General features: G+C 45.2%; 6 protein-coding genes across 6 annotated transcripts; 2 read left to right on the forward strand and 4 right to left on the reverse strand.

Annotated features, from left to right (window-relative positions):
• Positions 1–560: 560 nt before the first annotated feature.
• N7495_007492 (serine/threonine-protein kinase) lies at positions 561–4,374 on the reverse strand (the record flags this gene model as incomplete). The annotated part of the gene is made up of 4 exons (XM_057210143.1): positions 561–793; positions 843–2,947; positions 3,006–3,734; positions 3,797–4,374. 4 exons carry the CDS (start codon positions 4,372–4,374, stop codon positions 561–563), a joined length of 3,645 nt encoding a protein of 1,214 aa, XP_057059686.1.
• A 1,927-nt stretch (positions 4,375–6,301) lies between these two features.
• Positions 6,302–6,959, forward strand: N7495_007493 (nuclear transport factor 2 family protein; the record flags this gene model as incomplete). Its single annotated transcript, XM_057210144.1, has 2 exons — positions 6,302–6,381; positions 6,566–6,959. 2 exons carry the CDS (start codon positions 6,302–6,304, stop codon positions 6,957–6,959), a joined length of 474 nt encoding a protein of 157 aa, XP_057059687.1.
• A 184-nt stretch (positions 6,960–7,143) lies between these two features.
• Positions 7,144–8,781, reverse strand: N7495_007494 (purine-cytosine permease family protein; the record flags this gene model as incomplete). Its single annotated transcript, XM_057210145.1, has 3 exons — positions 7,144–8,047; positions 8,112–8,335; positions 8,395–8,781. The coding sequence occupies 3 exons, from the start codon at positions 8,779–8,781 to the stop codon at positions 7,144–7,146; spliced, it is 1,515 nt and encodes a 504-aa protein (XP_057059688.1).
• Positions 8,782–11,017: 2,236 nt separating this feature from the next.
• On the forward strand, positions 11,018–12,418 carry N7495_007495 (uncharacterized protein; the record flags this gene model as incomplete). Its single annotated transcript, XM_057210146.1, has 6 exons — positions 11,018–11,109; positions 11,175–11,241; positions 11,304–11,453; positions 11,507–11,568; positions 11,623–11,920; positions 11,975–12,418. The coding sequence occupies 6 exons, from the start codon at positions 11,018–11,020 to the stop codon at positions 12,416–12,418; spliced, it is 1,113 nt and encodes a 370-aa protein (XP_057059689.1).
• A 178-nt stretch (positions 12,419–12,596) lies between these two features.
• N7495_007496 (GMC family oxidoreductase) lies at positions 12,597–14,910 on the reverse strand (the record flags this gene model as incomplete). Its single annotated transcript, XM_057210147.1, has 6 exons — positions 12,597–13,150; positions 13,204–13,645; positions 13,699–14,161; positions 14,215–14,458; positions 14,510–14,635; positions 14,700–14,910. The coding sequence occupies 6 exons, from the start codon at positions 14,908–14,910 to the stop codon at positions 12,597–12,599; spliced, it is 2,040 nt and encodes a 679-aa protein (XP_057059690.1).
• Positions 14,911–15,733: 823 nt separating this feature from the next.
• On the reverse strand, positions 15,734–19,166 carry N7495_007497 (P-loop containing nucleoside triphosphate hydrolase protein; the record flags this gene model as incomplete). Its single annotated transcript, XM_057210148.1, has 5 exons — positions 15,734–16,073; positions 16,179–16,343; positions 16,898–17,349; positions 17,899–18,120; positions 18,213–19,166. 5 exons carry the CDS (start codon positions 19,164–19,166, stop codon positions 15,734–15,736), a joined length of 2,133 nt encoding a protein of 710 aa, XP_057059691.1.
• Between the last annotated feature and the right edge of the window lie 364 nt (positions 19,167–19,530).

Genomic DNA, 19,530 nt, shown 5'->3' on the forward strand with positions numbered 1-19,530 from the left:
AGTCCCGCCAATTGGAAAAATAGGAGATACCCTAAAAAATGCTCCACAACAGAATGATCTAAAATAGTAGATTGATGAATTATTGAAACCACTAACAAGTACTCTCGACAGAAGGTCAAGTCAAAGAATCAATAACAGGATAAAAGTAGCTAATAAACTATTATGGAAGAGTGAAAGGAACTGAATCAAGTTGGGAGACCGTAGGGCGGACGTAATAAGAACATAGAAACTGGAACAGTATTGCTAAACAAGATGATTGGAAACGGGGGTAGGTAGAGTTGGGGATGGGGAATAGTCATACAAACAGAATTGAGCATGATAGTGGTCTCAAGAATGAAAACACAGAATTGAAAGTTGGCCGGAGCAGGACCAGGCTCGACGGTATTCGGATGGTGAAGCAAACAGTCTGGACCGCGTGGATTGTGGTGAAGGCAATCAGGCATTGGCTTTTTTCATTTTGAGAACAGAAAATGTATTGATTCAACCAGGCTACGAGAGCGAATGGGGTAAACCCGATAAAGGAATTGATGTGGCTGGCGTAAGCGTGATGGAGTAAGGAGTTAGACAGGGTTGGTACTAGCCAGTACACGAGTCATTTGCTTGGCTCGGGCTGCATCCTCGACAATCAAGCCGCGATCCTGCAGGGATCGGTTGACGGTGTCAACGACCTTATTGAACGAAGAGGCGGCTCCGCGGTCCTGCTTGAAGCGAACCAAGCTGAGATTGGCCGGGCGACCGTGCTCCAGCACAGTAAAGAACTCAGCTGTAAACTCAACCTCGCGGATACGAAGCACTGGATGAATGTTAATAAAAATAAAAGCTGGGGTGAGAAAGATACGTACTGTTCACATGGCCAACTCGGCCCTGGACAATGTTGTTGTTCTTGTCCATAGTAACCTTCTCCATGCCATACTTTTTCCATTCACGCAAGAGTTTGTAAACCTCCTTGCGCCCCTTGAACTTGGATATTTTCAAAGCAAGAATGCGGGTAGCCGGTTTAACCTGGAAGACGCGAGCAAACCAATTCTGATTCGGGCAAGCAACGGAGCGGCGTTTGTTCATTAGTGGGCTGATTTGGTCGTCCTCGGAGCAGTCAGTATCGGCGTGGCCCTTGCAGAAAATACTCAAGTCTTGTGCGCAGTCGTGTCCTTTTTTGTGGCTTAGTAGAAGGCTTATGCAGTTGAGATTGGTCGACCTACCAGCTCCTGATTCGGCAGGGGCCTTGTTCGACTTCTTCGGAATGAGCTTTTTGAAAAAGCCACCAACAGAAGACTTGCGTGTCTGTTCAGTGACCTTCTCAGGGTCCAGCTCAGTAGATTCAGCTGAATCAGCTGTGTATTTGACAACGATTATTCCACCCTGGGAAATGGCGGGCTCCGTGTCCTTAGCTGGAGGGACTGGATAATGAGTGGTCTCATGTTGCGCACGGTGCTTAAACCATGACCACTTTTTGTGATCTGCGCCATTCTTTGGGGACTGTACCTCGTCGATAGAAGCTAAGCCACCAGGAGGTTGAACCTCACTAGGACCGGACGAGAAGTCTCGCGTGCTGACACCTTCAGTTGCAGCGAATTGACTCTTTTTTCGAATAATCAGAGGTTTTACTTCCTCCATGCAGGGGATGGAGCTTCGGGGAACTACCCGAATTGTAGCCTTAGTATCGCCATTGGGGTGGGTGTGGTCTGCAGGGGAGACATCACTGGGTGTACGGGCAGGGCTTGCTAGCTCTTCTTTGATCATAGGAAGTGAAGAGTCACACGTATGTGTAGGGAGTGGATTGATGAAAAGTCCCACATTCTCCGAGGTATACTGCTGTGCTTGACACTGACTTTGGTTGATGTCAATCAAGCGATCAAGATGACCGATGACGTTTGACAAATAGGACGGGACATCATTATTGCTATCTTTACCATGCTCGAAGAGCTTGCGGCGAGTCTCTGTGAGCTCATGGATGCTGTAAGCAACACCCGATTCTTTGAGAGCGTCAGAGAAACCCTTGGGTGCATCAGCTAAGCGTGGCTCAGGGCTAGCGATTGATACCGGGGTACCTGGAGTCTCATAGCCGGTGTTGGCAGTATCGGTGCTGACAGTGCGCATGGTCGTAACCGAGCTGGTGCCATTGAAGGCTTCTTCACAAATCTTACCAAGCTCATTAGAGCATTGACGAGCATCCTCCTTCCATCTCACTTCAGAGTCGCGGATTTTGCGTGCCTGAATCAAGCGTTTGGCGTTCATGCCGGCACGAACCACAGTGGGCTGCGCGGGGAGGGGAGGGCTACTCGGGAGCTCTGGCACATCCAGTTCACATGCAAGAGTCTCCAGACTAGTACAGCTAGGAGAACGCGTAAGGGTCGATTGTCCGATCTTCTGTCTCTTAGGCTTAGCTGACCCCTGGGAACGGTTGCGAGTGTGATGAAAAGACACATTGCGACGGTAACTCATAGAATGAGAGGACGTTCCTGGAGCCCGGGAGCTAGAATGAGGGATCTTGGACTGGAAAGATTTCATCGATGCAGGTTTGTGCTTGCGCTTCATCAGAACAGTGAACGGGGATGGCATCTCTGGCTCTTCCTCCTCTTCCGCAATTGAAGGAGGTTGTTTCACATCCGGGGTGACCTCGTGGATCACAGGGATATCCTGAGGGACTCTGTGGACAGTGATCTGAGCATACGGAGCATCAGGTAGCCGGGTGTTAGGCGATCTGAATGGATCGTAGCTCTCAATGCTTGCACAAGATTTGGGCTCTTGTACAGAGATCTTGCGACCAACTACCGAGCGCCGCTTGGCCAAAGTCATATTGGTGCGACCTCGAACGGCTCTGCCAGTGGGACGAGAAATGTGGTGATAGTCACTTGCAGAATACTGCATCGGGATACCTTCATAATTTTCGAGTTGGTCGTCTCGAAACTTGACTAGCTTGTTGTAAAACATTCGCTCGTGGGTCGGTCTGGTAATGATGGTTAGTAAGTTGGCATACAAGCCCTAATTTGGGGGGATTTACTTACTCAAGTGACATAAGTCTTTCTATGACAGCCTCAGTCTTAACATCATGCCACAAGATCTGTAGATTGCGCATAATATCCCAATCAATATCCAGACGAGAAGTGACAGGGGGTCCACAGTCATTGATCGTCAAAGCTGGAGGAGGGCCAATGTAATGAGGGGACATCGCATTGTGGAGTTTCTCATACTTGGTCAACAAAGGATGCGACCAAATTTCTTTCATAGAAATACGATTTTCTGGCTTCTTCTGTAGAATGCAAGTGAGAAGATGAGCAGCCTCGTGGCTAAGATTTGGTGGAAGCATATAATCTCCCTTTCTCACAAGTCGCAAGGTGCGGGCCAGGTCCCCACCGTCAAATGGAAGATACCCTGACAGCAGGGCAAACAGAATGACACCACAGCTCCACATATCTGCACGATCACCTCGGTACTTGTCACCCGAGATGATCTCCGGTGCAGCATAATGAGGGCTTCCACACGATGTATTCAACCAGTGGCCTGCCGGCTGGAGAGCAGCCATGCCGAAGTCTGCCAGCTTGATATTGTGATTTCCATCTAGCAAGATGTTCTCTGGCTTTAAATCGCGATGGCAGATGTTGAACCGATGGAGGTGGCAAAGGGCGGCAATAATTTGTCGGAACAATCGAACAGCCTCTTCCTCCGGCAGTGGTCCATTTTTGGAGACATATTCGAAGAGTTCACCTCCCTCAACATACTCCAGAACGAGATACCTGCAATCAGATACAGTCAGTAAGTTCGAATCCGCACCCAGATCAATTGGAGCAATGCTTACATCTCGCCACGGTTCTCCCAGACATCGAACAAATGCATAACATTCGGGTGGTCAATCAACTTCATGATGCAAACTTCACGCTCAATACCACAAGGCATCGTACGGGTCTGTGACAGTCCCTTCAATTGCACTGCATTGCGATCCATGGCAGCAATGCTTTCACTTTGCACCATGACAGCAGACTTCTTGGATACAATCTTGACTGCAGCTAACTGGCTAGTACCAGCATGTTTTGCAAGTCTAACGCGGCCAGTAGCACCCTTCCCTAAGGTTCTACCCAATTGCCATGGTCCCACATATGTCTTTCTCTTACCAGTGCCACAGAGTATAGAAGATGCTGAAATGACCGAGCTTCGAGGGTTATCATAATTGAAATCGGTGGTGACCGAGATACGATTCTCTTTGTTACCATGTGGAGTAGGGCTTCCAACAAGAGATGTAAGATCCGAATTCTTTAACAAATCGACATCTTCAACTCGGCCAACGCAGGGGTGGGCATTTGCGGGACTGCCGTGAACGTATATGCTTGTGGCATCTTGTAACGGCTGGCGAAATCGATGATCATCGGAGTGCTCCATGCTGAGCAGGTTTTGACAATCAATTGTTTACTTCTCACTCACGAACACGTGAAGGTGAAGTGTATTCAAAAGCGTCCCTGTATTCTGTCTGAATATTCTCCTTTTCGGGGTTTCGAATTGTTCAGTTTTTGGTGAGTCGTTTTCAGGGAACTGGCAGTGTCAGTGATAATCAGTAAGCAGGCGAGGATGTGTCTTCAAATTACATTAGATATGTTGAGTTAATGAAAAATCAGAAAGCAAATTGAGCGCAGTATTGTTATTTGTGACGCGAAGCAGTAAAGACTGAAAACCAGTTGAAAATTAGCGAGCGCGACTAATCAAAACATTGAATCATTGAATGAAAGTGAGTGTTCGGGAGTCGTGAACCCGCGGCAACACTGAAGGGAGAAAAATGGTTTGCAAACTTGAATGTCAACTGTGGGAGATGGGTTGAGGTGGTGTGGGGATTAGGGTGCATGCCGTAGCAATGTTATGGAATGAGAAAGATTCCTCTTTTTGCCACGCCTGGAATGCAATTTCATTTGACGTATGTTTGTAGTTCAATATTTTTGATCACAAGCATCATGCATTTGCTTCCTTGGGCAACTTATTCAAGTCCATAGATCCTTAATTGGTGAGGACTTTAAAATGAAAACGTCCATACTGTTACATATATCTTCATATTCTACTACTCATATCCTAAATACGCTTCAGAGATTTGAAATACCTATGAATTTTTTAATCATCATCCTGTCACGGCAGAGGATCGGACTTTAAAGAAATTAGGATGCATTCCAAGTAGATATCGCAACAATGGAACAGGGTATCGTTGGAACCAAGGGGTTTATACATTATCATCAGCATTCCAGTCCCTCAGGGACCCAGAGATATATTGGCCTAGACTTCGAGGTCCCAAGTCTTCTTAACAGTATTCTCTGTGAAGTGTACCTAGCATTAGATGACTTTGCATCATGTCGAGGGGTGCCTAATTAAGGTTTTTGTATAGTTCCCAATCCGCACCAATTAAAAAAACTCCTACAAAAATCTCCGTGCATATGATTCAAATAATGTTATTGAAACTGATTTGAACATGTCAATCATTTCAAAATGGTGTTTTTTAAATGATCAAGCTGATTTACTGGCTGATTGTTCAGATAGTAACTTTTTTTCAAAAGTCTGAGTCTAGTACAAGCCATTCCACCGGATAAGATAGATCCAAACTTATTTATGATCATATAATGATGTCATACTTATGGTATGTCAATGGTTTCCAGGGTAACGCTTCTCGGCCTGGGCATTAATTGATCCGCGCGTGTATACGCTAATAAAGCTTCAATGCCAAGGTCTTCCCCCACTTACCTTTTCAATAACTCCAGTGCCCACCGCCACATATGTCGAAACTTACTTGACTACATAATATGTCACTGGTGAACCTTTCAACTTTCAATCTTGAGAGGTTTCAAGGCTCCAAGGACTTCCGAGGTTACCCAAGGTTGTGTAACTGGGAATAATTTGCTTATTAATTACCTACATCCATAGTTACTTAGCTATTACTAATTCAGACTCCTTCCAGCTTAGTTAAGTATTACTCACCTAGCAAGCTTTCAGATTCAACTAACTACATAGTTCAATTATAACATAAGCCAATAGTTCTAGATCCCGTCATCATCAAATCCCGAGCCCCACAGCCCTAGAGGGCTGTACATTCATTTGAACTTGTTTTGAGCCCTCCGCTTACCTGGGTAAGCATTACTGTTCCGGATGTTAGTTCCAATGTTGGAAAATTGAAACTATTGACCGCCTAATGCCAGTATGACTAGGTGTAGCTGTATGTGACGCACCGCAGTATAAATATGTATATTTGTATCACATCCCATCCGAGCACGGTTGCGTCAGCTAAACTATTCCAACCTCGGAAGCTTCATTCATATTTCCTCCATAATTTATCATGGCAGATATTAAGCCTCCCTTTACCGCTGAAACAGCGTTGAAGAAAGTCAAGGCGGCTCAGAATATGTGGAATACCCAGTAAGTATGGATTCTGATTTTCGTCCAAGCTTTGATCTCAAGCCATGTGGAAGCCAGGGATAAAAGATCTCACATTCCTTAATTGTCCATGCCCGAGCGATATGCTCCTTGCGATGTGACTCTAATCTTATTTCGAATTCCAAGATTCCATTACACTGGTCCCCGAGTACTGACATTCCAATAGGGACCCCCCACGAGTCGCACAGGCATACACCCCGACATGCATATGGCGAAACCGTACCTCCTTCTTCTCCGGGACTGACGCCATTGTGGAAATGCTCACGGCCAAGTGGAAGCGGGAGCACAATTACCGTCTGCGCAAGGAACTCTTCGCCTTCACCGACGATCGCATAGCTGTGCAGTTCTGGTACGAATATCAGGATGCAGAGGATGGGATGCGCTGGAAAAGATGCTATGGGTTGGAAGATTGGACTTTCGATTGGGAAAGCGGAAAAATGTGCAAACGCATGATGAGCGGCAATGATATGCTTCTCGGGCCGGACGGAAACGGGGAAGGTCGCTGGTTTGTTGAAGGGGTTGATGTTAATGAGGTCGCGATTGGCAGCGAGCATTGGTGAGATATTCTAATGCTTTTATATATCTTTTTCAATCTTGGTAGGTTTCCGACCTTATGACTAGTTGACATCCATGGATCTGAAGCTTCATCAGTTTCAGCACAAGTGTATATATATGTACACAAATATATTCGCATCTCCCATTTCTGACACGTTGAATCATAGATCACATCTCAATATGAGGCGATCAACGCTTAAAGTACTTTAGTTCAAGCCATCGAAGTGGTGGGTAGACCACCATGGCCCAAGCTGAACCAACCCAGATACCAAGATCCGAGCCATCCTCACCGACCATATCCGCAATCGGACCAACGTAGTAAATTTGATCCATTGACACAATTGCCCCAGCCCAACCAATCAAAAAGGCTGACAAGGCGGCAATCCCCAAGGGCAACTTGGACATATCTGCCCAGTCTTCCCAGCGGAATCCGCTGGTCCAGCGGAATATAAATTGTTCCTCGAGGGCAATCACCAGGTAGATACAGACCCAGTAGCCCATCAGAGCGAGCCAATTCTCGAAGATTTCATAAAGATGGTTTCGGCCAGCCAGGGCGCAGACGGTGTAGATGACAACACCGACACAGGACCAGAACCAACGCGGAAGTCTTTCCGCATATTGGCCTAAGATTTGGAATCCAAGAGATGCCGAGTAAGTACCGGGAATATTGTTGGCGATGAGACCAAGAGACACAAGGACTGACAAGAACTTGCCAAATCCACCGAGACCATCAAAGCCGGCAACTAACAAAGCACCGGACGATATGTCATTGGCATCAGCCCAGCTGGTATGAGTGAAGGTTCCTGAGGCAAGGCCGACACCGAGCAGATTGGCAAATGTGAGGGATAGTCCAACACCAAGGAATGTCATCAAGAAGGTCTTCCACTTTGGAGTCGTCTCCGGGAAATAGACATAGAAGTCGGCGCCAGCGGGAGCCCACGCGACGGAGGCGGATAAGCAAAGCGAGAAGAATGAAAGACGATTACCAGCGATGGTTTGGGAATCACCGATCGAGGCAATATTCGTGTCAAATTTAGGACCTGCGCTACCAACTAGCACGAAGGCAGCGATCAATTGGGGAATCCAAGCCCATCTAAAGCCGAAGTTAGCTCTCTTACTCTTATAATTAAGGTATAAAGAGGATCTGAGTCATTTACCTTTCATAGACATGGAAAATGCGCATTCCAAAGAGGACAACCACCCAAGTGATGATGGCCACAATAATAATTCCGACAACAACAGTCATGCCTCCACCGGAGACAGCAGACAGGATTTGTCCACCCACAAGACAGTCAATCATGCCATAACCAAGCATGATGGCAATGTTAAGCAGGGCGCAAAGCTTGCTAGGCCAGTAGCCCATCAAGAAACGAGCCACAACCTATAAATCCATAATTAGTACCAGTATATTCGAAACTTGATTAAAAAAGTGATAAATACCATAGTTCGATTTCCACTGACAGGGCCGAATGTTCCCATATAAGCGACACCGGCAGCCCCCAGCAAAGCGCCAAATGTACCACACAGAGCCGAGTCAACGAAACCCAGGGAGTAGCTCAAGGGCCCTAGCATTCCCACAGCAATATTGTTCGCTGTGATATTTACGCTGAACCACAACAGAAACATTTGCATATAATCGCCCATAGCGACCGCCTTCATGCGCTCCTCCGATGGGACACGCTCAATACCCCGCGACTCCACAAAATTAAGGGAGGTGAAGCGTGCATTGAGTCGATCTATCCAATTATTCGGTAAAAATTTGGGATTAGATAGAGTGACTTCTATGGGAGATGGTAGGCCCTTTTCCTCATCTACCCTTTCAGCCATGATTGAATTTGCGAGAGAAATGAGAAATTTTCACCTTCAAAAATTGCAGAGGCTTAAAGTGGATGAAGTCCGAGAGAAATAAACCAGAGGGACTCAGGGAAAAAAAGACAATTTAAAAAAGAATTGTAGAGAACAATAGTCAGGCCACAAAATACCAATACAAAATAAAAAGAATAGCAAGGATTGACCCTTCCTAGTGGGACTGACCGACATGAAAGATAATCGACTTCATTCTGTCGGCATTGGCGGGATAAACCAAACCCCACTGCGCAGGTAAAAGGAACAATTAATCTTTATGAGCTAGATCTAACCTGGATAAGAAAGGCTTAAACCATCCTAGGATTTGGCTTTTACGCCATTTTGACTGTGCGGAAAAGTAGGTACTAACTTGGCTTAAACAACGTCGCATTCTAAAGAGTAATCTACAGGGATTCCATCCCACCATCATGGATAATAACGGCCTAACGGTTTCACTTACTTTGTAGTTTGCCCCGTACAAGTCAAAGTTTAGATTAAATTCAACGGCTTTTTCCATTTACGGAGCATGTTCCTTTTCTCCGACTCTGACTTGCCAGGTACCTATCAGTCCCCATCCGTAAGGAATTGGCCTAACTAAGTTATTATAAATCCAACAACCCCATATAATAAAACATTCATTTACTGACAAAATATATAGGTGTATGCTAGCTATCTACAAAACCTACTATCTGGTGTAATAAGCCCTGGCTACCTTTACGGCGGCTGCTCCGAATTAAACTATTTATCACCTCCTGATCAATCTCTATCCACTCCTGTCTCATTAGGTCGTGAAGCTCGATATATGCTATCTTTTATCGACTAATTTCCTGGATATGAGAACGAACTCTCAATAAGACTCAAATTGGGTGAATGAAGCGACCATTCCATCACGTCTATCCCATGCATTTCAAAGAACTCTTGGGCGATAAGAACTTTATGAATGACAGAATTATCTGCTGGAACACCATTCCAGGCTCATGAATGGGCATGAAGGCGCTTTTCTAGGCAATCGAGATATGAATTTGCAGTATAACCACCACAAGGAGCAGATTTATCTCCGTAATTATGAACTCAGTTCGCTCACTAATCCAGATACCTAACCATACCATCTGAGCAATATATTTGCCAGATACTTCAAAAATTTACCAGGTCTCATAGATATAACTCTCCAGTGAAACGAAAAACATATCGAGTGCTGTCATTAGAGCGTCTTTAGACTGAGCATTCGTTGGAAAACACAATAGACTTCTAAGTATTGAAATTTTGAGATTTTCGGCAGTTCTCGCAACTAAGTCTAGCATCTAGTTTCTTGAATAGGATCTAGCTTTTGAATTTCCATTTTCTTAACTTATAAGTACGTAATATTCTCTAAATAGTCGATTCAAAGACATTACTAGGAGCGTTTGCAACCAATACTGACAACGCTATTCTCTGATAGATACAATGGCGAGCTCTATGATTGGGCTTTGGAGAAAGCCCAGTCCTAGCCTTATACTTGAAATCCTGACGCTTTGAAAAGCGCTTTAGCGTCCGGGTAATGGGTTTGAGATGGACGCCAAAATCACGTGCAATTTGGGTGTTTTTTATTCCTGAATTTGATACCGATACAAGATCTGCTCAAAAAAAATCAGGATTTGGACGTCGATTCCCACTAACTATAGTGCCAAATTAACGCATTGTGGTGGAGTTATGAAATCCAGAAGTTGGTGGGGCGATGTGGAGGGAAAATTTCTAAAACAGGGACTAGACTTCTGAACCACTATAGGTACCTGAGTACCCTGAACAAAAAGAACGTTCGGGACTGACATTCATATAGTTAATTTAATTAGCCTGTAGTCCGTAGGTAGTCCGTGGGTAGTCCGAACAAAGTGCTTGGTATAGTGTACCCATGCCCTTCTTTTCTGAAACTCGGTCTCTGTGAACACCATGACAAATTTATTAAAAAAAGCAACCACAGTAGGTACTTTCTAGCTGACATACCTGATAATCGACGTATCGGATGACTGACTATCACTGACCCAGTCTGAAATCCAGACCTATCGAACGTGGTGGCTGGCCGACTAGCAGGAGGCGATATCGTACTTTTTTTTCTCCGAGATGAATCTCACTGCAATTTCGCTATGCTCATGCGGTGCTTGCCTCATCCTCCTTAAATACCTGCCCATCCTAGGCCAGAAATAGCCAGAATTCTCATCCGACAGTGTGCATCGTACGCATCATGGGCTCCCAAGGCGGTGGTTCAACGCATGATCTCATCGTCGAATCTTGGATTGAATATAGTATAGGAATAGTACTTTTCCTCGTGCGATTGTCAGTGTCAAAAGTACTCCGTACTAACCTTCAAATCTCTTGGCTAACTGACCTGTGGGCCGCAGATACGCTCGGTACAAACGACTGAAATTCCACTACCAGATCGAGGACTACTTGATGGTGATAGCAGTAGTACGCAGATCCTTTCTTGATTTGCTGTATTCATGTAATGGCGACTAGCTAACAGGATCTAGTTATGGTACACTGCCTTCGTTGTCACAAATATCAAAATCGCCCAAGTGGGGGGAAGTTCACTTTACGAACCGGGGCAGTATGAGAGTTTCTCTGCCGATGAAATTAAGCAGCGTGTTCTTGGATCGAAGATCGAGTTTGCCTCTGAAAACGTCAGTTCCTTGAAATTTCCAGATTGCAAACCAATTTCTGACCTTTCAATCAGTGCAATCTATGCGCCGTCTACTGTTTAAAGGCATGCATGTTACTAGTATACTTCCGGATGACGTGAGTATAATTGCAGGAAGATTGGGATATGTACTCCATGCTGACCTCTGGCAGAACAAATCTGAAGCAGCATCTAGCAGTTCAATGTTGTGCCGTCTACACCTCGATCGGCTGGCTCGCCTCAGTACTGACCTTGTTCCTCAACTGCCACCCTTTAACCGCCTATTGGGTCCTGCCTCCACCGCAGCGTGAATGTGCAACATACTTCAGATACGAGGTTGTTCAATGCGTTTTCAATATCAGCTCAGATCTGGCCATTCTAGCCGTAATTCTACCCCTACTATTTCGAACTCGAATGCCGTGGCGGAACAAACTTCCCTTGCTTGTTGTTTTCTCGATGGGAATCCTCGTGGTGAGTTATTCCTTCACCAAGAGCTGAAATAACCCTAATAGATTTCGGAATTAGATTATCTGCGCCATAATCTCCAAATACTTCACCTTTCACAATATATACGACTCAAGCTACCAATTCTGGTACCTGCGAGAATCCTCGATCGGCTTATGGGTAACGAACGCACCTTACGTCTGGTCTTTAATCCGATCCACATTTTCAATTCTCAGGGGGACGAGTGCGACAAGAGCGACCCCCACGTCGAATTTCCGATCCACAAAACCCGGCACAAATACCCAGTCTTCTCATATGGCGACCCGAGCATCAAGGTATAATACGGAGGGGATGGGAGGAAGCCAGGATAATATATTTGAGATGGCTGGACAGAGTGGTTCACCTCATTCTGGGGATGAGTCGTCAGGTTTACAACGCTGGACGAGTGAGATTGAAGAGTCGCATCCACGCACACATGACCCAAAAATTTGGAAAACGACAGAGATTGTTGTTCATCAGACTTAGGAGGGACCTTTCTAAAACCTTGTAAGCTTACTCCTATGCGTTTTATACATTATCCTTGCATATAAAATAGACTGCGGAGAGGTTTGAACCTTGGAACCGGGCAAGTTCGTGGTAGTTGATTAATATAGTTCATAAATATCTTCAACTATTTACAATGTGACCTAAATAGCCTTCCAGTCTAGATAAACAAGTTGAGCAGACCGCCCAGATGCGCTGAAATAATAACAAGTGGTATCCAAATATGTAAAAGAGGATCACTTCGGTAGCCAAGGAAACTGCTGTTACTTTTGACAACAGCAATTTTGCTCGGCGCCGAAGTGGTCGATGTGGGCGTAGAGGAAGAAGAAATCGTCGTCGACTTCACTGAGATCTTGGGTAAGTTGTAGAATGCTCGAATAATATTACTCGCTTGCTCTGAAACTCCGTATGTTGAAGCCATGAGATGTGTGGACAATGAGATAGGGGGTACGCTGGCGTCGGCGACGCGGACATTGGACAGTCCGTACACGCGAAGGTCTGCATCTACCACACCGCCCTGGTCGCGAGGGAGCATGGCACATGTTGAGGATGGGTGGAATTCAGTGCTAGCGTGGTTGCGCAGCCAGTCTAGCCATTCATCATCGGTTTTGACATCTGAGCCTGGTGCAGTTTCGCCGGTAAGGTTTGTGCTTAGCGGGCTTGTCTCGCCCAGAGTGCGTGCGAGCTTGAGGCCCTCGCGTAAAATCTCGTAATCTGCATGGAAAGTTTAGTATTCGCGTCGTTGAAGTCTCGATAGTGTGACATACCAGCTGGATTATTGAGGTAGTTAGGGTCAATGACAGGGTAATCCATTGGATTTGACGAGTTGATATAGATACGTCCATGACTGTACGGGTGCTGGAGAGCAGCGGTGATACCAACATCACCGTTGCCGTCGCTGTTTACGAACAGAAGCTCGATCTGGCCAATTGGGGTGTTGAATATCTTCGATGCAGTGGTATTGTAGATTGTCTTGTAGCCGGCAATAACACCAGCATCTGATGTCGTGTTTGGTGAGTACTGGTCAATATTAGATAGGATGGTAGTCTCCATCTCCTGGACACGAGTGCCGTAGAGAGCGGTGGAGTTGACGTATGCGACTGCATCATCTATATATGAGAGGTACAGTGTATCATTCTTTTCACTGCTATCGTCATACCAGATGGAGCCCGCAGTATCCATATCGGTACTCCAAGTTACAGTAGCGCTCTAGATAAATTAGTATTGTTATTCATCATGAGGATATGGACAAGTTCACTCACGAGATGGTCTTGAAGATGTTGGCCAACGCTAGGAAGTTCCGACACCAAATCAACACCAGCACTAGATAGAATGTCCTTGGGACCAACACCACTATACAAAAGGATGGCTGGACTACCAACAGTCCCAGCTGTGAGAATAACCTCTTTGGTAACATTGACGGTCAACTTGGTCACACCATCGTCAGTAGTATACTCGACAGAGTTTGCTGTGAGATTGTCCGAGTGTGAAGAGCTATCAAACAGAATACGAGTGACGTGGGCATTGGCCAGAACATCGTAATTTTTTCGGTCCGGAAGTGGATCGAGATATCCAGTGCGACTATAGGACCGCGTCCAGTTGGTAGGATTGATACACGAGGTTGACACCTCTGCACCCCAATTGTCACCACCGTACATCTTTGCCGAAATGGGAATACCAATGTTTGCCAAGGCTGGTGACCATTGGCCTACCTGCGCAAAATTGCTGCACTTCAGATTAGACTTCATTATATGACAATTCAAATTGGTTGAGCTTACTAGCCAGGATATGAGTAGTGGATTGGGCCGTTGGTGCCATGCTCCGAGGAGTCCCAAGTGATATCTGCCTCCTTAGCTATGGCGTCTGATGGCGGTGTGAACGTTTCACTCTTCTTCATAGCAGCATAGAACGAGTCCCAAGACCAATTATCGGCCCCGTCCATATCTCCTAGCATACTTTGCCAGGCATTGATCTCGATCTCACCTGGGCGGGTCATATACAAGCCATTAATAGCAGAACTTCCTGAAATACTGTCAAAATAAATGAACATCAGATGGAAGACACAAAACGCACCTCCAAGGACCTTTCCCCGAGGCCAAAAGATCTCACGATCCTCTAAGTTTGGCTGAGTAACGGTATTGAATGCCCAATTCAAAGGCGTTGTCCATAGTGATTGGAAGTATCCATATGCCGGGGTATCTTCACCAGAATCAGTTAGCCGTTGTGTGTTGTGCAGGGAGATGAAACACAAGCTGATACTCACCTATACGAGTGCGATAATCGTCACCATTGCCTCCTGCCTCAAGGACTAGGACTGTGTGATTTGAATCCTCTGAGAGACGGCCGCCAAGTACAAGACCAGCTTGGCCTCCACCGATAATCACAAAGTCATAAGAATCAGCAATGGACGTGCGCGGTGAAAGCGTATAGGCGGGAATAGCCAAGGCGATTAGGGCAGACAGGCTCGGTCGCATTACGGATAGAAGATGATATACAGAATAAGGACGCAGAGCACGAACTGAAAAACTAATAGATGTTTACTTATGAAAACAGAGTTCAAACAGTAAATAGCCCCTGAAGAGAGTAGAATATCATTGGTTATTCAAGGAAGCATGAACCTTGGAACGCGGGTGTTGTAGGGGAATTGTACCTGATGCTCCCAATTTTACGCGTCAAAAAGCATGGAACAAGCTAATGGGTGATGATTTGTGATTTAATGGGTTAATCTCCACTTGAATAAACATACGTATGCCTATCAAGTGATTATCATTGCTATTTAGGGTTCCATGTCGACGTAATATTGTATGGATATTCAATCTCGACCGGTTTTGCTTTTTCGCCTTCTTTGCTTTTCTTTCTTTTCTTTTTGAATGTGTTCCGAATGTATCAAGAACCATGACAGATTTCTGCACTGATCCACTAGTTCACGGATTCTTGCACCAGTAGCCTAATCTAAAGCTATCTAGGTACACCCTGGCCCTTTTAGTATTGACCAAGCCTAGTCCCCACGCTAACTTTGTACTTTGTATGTACCGGATTTCCTCTGCCAGTCCTTGGCGTTCCCCTTCCGTATTAGTGCTCACCCCTCGCTGCTTTTGCTCACTGAGTAGAGCTGGGCACGTGTCTGAGCATTATATAAGCTCCCTGATTAGCTCACTGAGTAGTACAATTTCTGACTTAATTTTCAGTATTGTTTGGTAACGGCTATTTATCACCTTCGTTACTTAGACTTGTGAGAATTTTCATTGCCATTGAAGGAGACTAACAGATCTCTGATCTATATTCCAGGAACACTCATTAAGAACTGCTGAGAAGGCTGTTAAAGATGCTGTCTTTCCGATTACTTAGGACCATGGGCTCATCCATCTCTACGATCTTTCCATCGAGACCAACAATTACATCATAGTTCAAAAGACCGTGGACACGATGTGCAAATGTAAGGACCGTGCAAGCACGAAACTGATCCTGTTGCAGAAGGTCTTTCACACGAGCATCAGTTTCCGCATCAACGCTGCTGGTGCCTTCATCGATCAACAAGATCCGAGCATTCGTTGCTTGTATCTTCGATAAAGCCCGAGCAAATTGTAGCAATTGCTGTTCTCCTCGAGACAGCGATAGAGTGTCATTTATTTCGACGCTTAACCCGCCCCTTTCGAGTAGTACACCATGTCAGATTCCAACACATTCGAGAGCCGCGATGATGTCTGTGTCGGAGATCTTTTCGGTGGGATCTAGATTGAACCTCACTGTGCAGCCAACCATAATGAGTGGTGTTTGTGGAATAGTGACTATTTTTTCTCGAATTCTGTCAGGGGAAATAGTGGCGAGATCAACATTGTCGATCAAAATTGAGCTGCATGTCACATTGAGCATGCCAAGCAATGTCAACAGTAAAGAGCTCTTTCCACTATTCTGAACAAGTAGAAAGTCAGCCATAGTTTGCAATAATAGCCCAAGTAGTAAGTTTATGAAGGATGAAATTTACCTCCCAGTACGCCCGCAGATACCAATTTTCTGACCCGGCAAGCATTTCAAGGAGATGTTGCTCAATACTGCTCCTTCAGAGCTATTCATCGTCTGTTAGTAATTCTATAGTTCATAACTATATGGGTCTTGTAAGTGACATATTTATACTGTGCATCAACCCCTGAGATCTTAATAGACCCCTGAGCCGGCCAGTCAACTGGTAGATCTTTCTCAGCTGAAATTTCACGTGGTACTGTGAGTTCAAAATCTTTGACGCGCAAAATTGAGCCAAGTCATATCTCCAATTGCGCCCAACCTGATATAAGAGACGAAAGACTACTACCAATGCTTCGTGGAGATGAGTTAGCGGGACGGATTATTTGATTATCACAAATGAGCGGTATCAGCAGAATGAAGCGCCATAAGAAAGACATACCAAGAATACTGTTAAGCGATACTCCGAGCAATCCTACACTTGTAGTATTTCTTAATGACACTGCTAAGCTGACGACAATGACTGCTTCTGCAGCGAAAATTAGATTCAAAACTAACGTGAGCCAGCGCTGAATGCAATGAAGCGTATAGTATGTGCACTGGGTAACGTCCAAAAGCGCGGAATTGACGATTCGAAATTCTGTTTCCCAGCCAAATGCTTGAATTGTAGCAAGACCCTCAAGAGTATCAAGAAGATGGGAGTACAAGGGACTTCGACTTTCTAGCTCCAGTAGTCGAAGTTGTCGTGATATCTTCAGATAGATGTGCTGTAATAGAAAGACGGCAATGATCAGGAAAGGTACTGATATTGCCATATATTTTGATCCGGTCGCAATTAGTGCAGCACTGGCAATTGATGCAAATAGATCTGGACTTATCAGCAACAATATCGATAACTTGCGAGCCATAATAGCTATAAGCTTTGTATAGGGGCCGACTAGAATAGCGGGAGTCTTACTTGAGACCGTGATTAAGACACCCACAGGCAGATCGCTTTCTATCAGGGTCATATCCTGGCTGAATCGGTTTAGTATCGACCCGATGTCAGTGGTGGCTAAAAATTGAGGCGTTGCCCTTCAGATGTCAGTAGTTGATTGATGTGACAAAAAGAAATCGAATGTACCTCAGAACAGTCTTGAGTATGACGTAGTGAAGATACCGCGCTGTTGAGGGCGAGATTAAAATCAGTATAGCCCTATCATGTTGTCAGCAACTCGTCATCCAGTTATTATCAATTGAACAAAGTGCCTCACCAAACATAGCCACCGTTTCCAACGGTATTGCAAATTGCCAGAAAAATATACACAGTAGTGTAAAAAAGATTGTTGGCTCCGCCATGGCTAGCCCATTGTTTAAGCCAAATTCTGAAAAAGAGATTAATGTCAGCTATTCACAGATAGATCTAGAGCGGTACAACTAAGAGTCCATGTATGACTAAATGTGCTGGAAAAGACATTCATGATCACGAAGAAGATAAATATTATAGCGTTCGTCCAGCCGACGTAGCGCAGATAATACTTATAGACAGCAAAGTCACCTGATGCCCTCCTAAGATCATCGATCTTATTCGCCTTGGAGATCATGGTGGCTTTATCTTCAATCGGTAGCTCTTGGGGTGCATTCGATCCTGCGGCTTCCACGGGGTCAGCTTGGTAAACATTACCTGTGTGATTACCTGTGTAGAGCTCTTCCTGGCAAATACCTCTATCCGAAAGAACATAGCTCTGATCCGCACAAAATAGCTGCTCCACTGCAAGGGGTTAGCCACTTAATAGCGAAAAAAAGTATTTGAGGTGATCTTACTCTCATGTGTCACTAGGACTACAGTCAAATCTGCTTTGCGGAGCGGTCCACCGGTCCCGAAAAGACGCGATGTGATAGTAGTCCTGGTTTTCCTGTCCAGTGCACTGAATATGTCGTCCAATAGCAAAAGTTTCCTGCGAGCGTATATTGCTCGAGCAAGAGCAATGCGATGTATTTGGCCACTACTGAGCATATAGCTGGATCCGTGTGCAATTTGTGTAGCATCTCCCTCACGAAGAGTTTGTAGGTCTGAATTAAGATCACAGGCGTGAAGAAAAGTCGCGTACCACTTTTTGTCGAATGCGCCCTCATTTAATGGGCCCGATGAAAAGGCTCCACAAACTGCATCACGGATAGTGCCACTTGGAACCCATGGTGTTTGCGCACAGAAGGCTGGGTTTCGAATGGTAGTTTTCATGAAGCCTGTCTCACAGAAAGCTTGGCCAAGTATAGCCCGAAGCAGAGTCGATTTGCCGGATCCAGCTTGCCCTCGGATAATAACCAGTGACCCAAGAGGGACTTCTAAATTGATATCTTTTAAAACAGTTTTTGCTGACGAAGATGGGCGAATCCCGAGACACTCCATGGAGATAACAGGTTTTTGAATGTCTGGTGAGCCCTTGAAAGTCAGGTATTGTGCTTCGACAATTTGAGGTAGTGTATCAAATTTCAACTGGTTGCAGTGAACAAAACCCTCCTTCATATGTTGAGGACTGGCTTTCAGTAGAAGGAAAGCTTGTATCCTATCAAATGATCCTGTCGCAGCCGCTATGGAGGGAATTGTGCTTAAAAACTTAGAAGCAGGATTAGTCAGGAGGGTGATTATTGACATACTGCTGAAAGCCTTAGCAATGTCCAGGTCCTTTCCTTCAGCAGCATAGACGACGAAGGTCAATGCTGGTGCTAAGGCCCACGGCAGATTCTGGACCATGTTCTTCCAGACCACACTCCATCGGTATTTGGCCATTTGATGAGTTTTTGGACTCTTTTACTCTGTACGAGCTGAAAAAATGTTTCCCCTAACCCTGTCGCTTTCACTGTTTGAATAGAGTTTAGCATAGAACGGGTGATCGCTATGCGATGCTGCACAGCATTCACCCATATTTTCTAGTGTGATCCTATATGCTTCGAAATGTAAATGGTTCCTCCACTCGATACTATAAGATCTCAGTAAATTGCAGTCACAGGAGAATTGAGATTGAATTATGAACCATACTGAAAACGACTATTAATGGCACCAGGCAAACCCAGCCCATACGATGCGCGAGTAGCGCAATACCTATGGCCACTTCAATTAGCCTCACCCAGAACTCATTCAAACTGATTAAACA

This window comes from Penicillium taxi (genome assembly GCF_028828555.1).
Source record: "Penicillium taxi strain IBT 34144 chromosome Unknown utg000005l_segment0_segment0, whole genome shotgun sequence".
NCBI classification, from domain to species: Eukaryota; Fungi; Ascomycota; class Eurotiomycetes; order Eurotiales; family Aspergillaceae; genus Penicillium; species Penicillium taxi.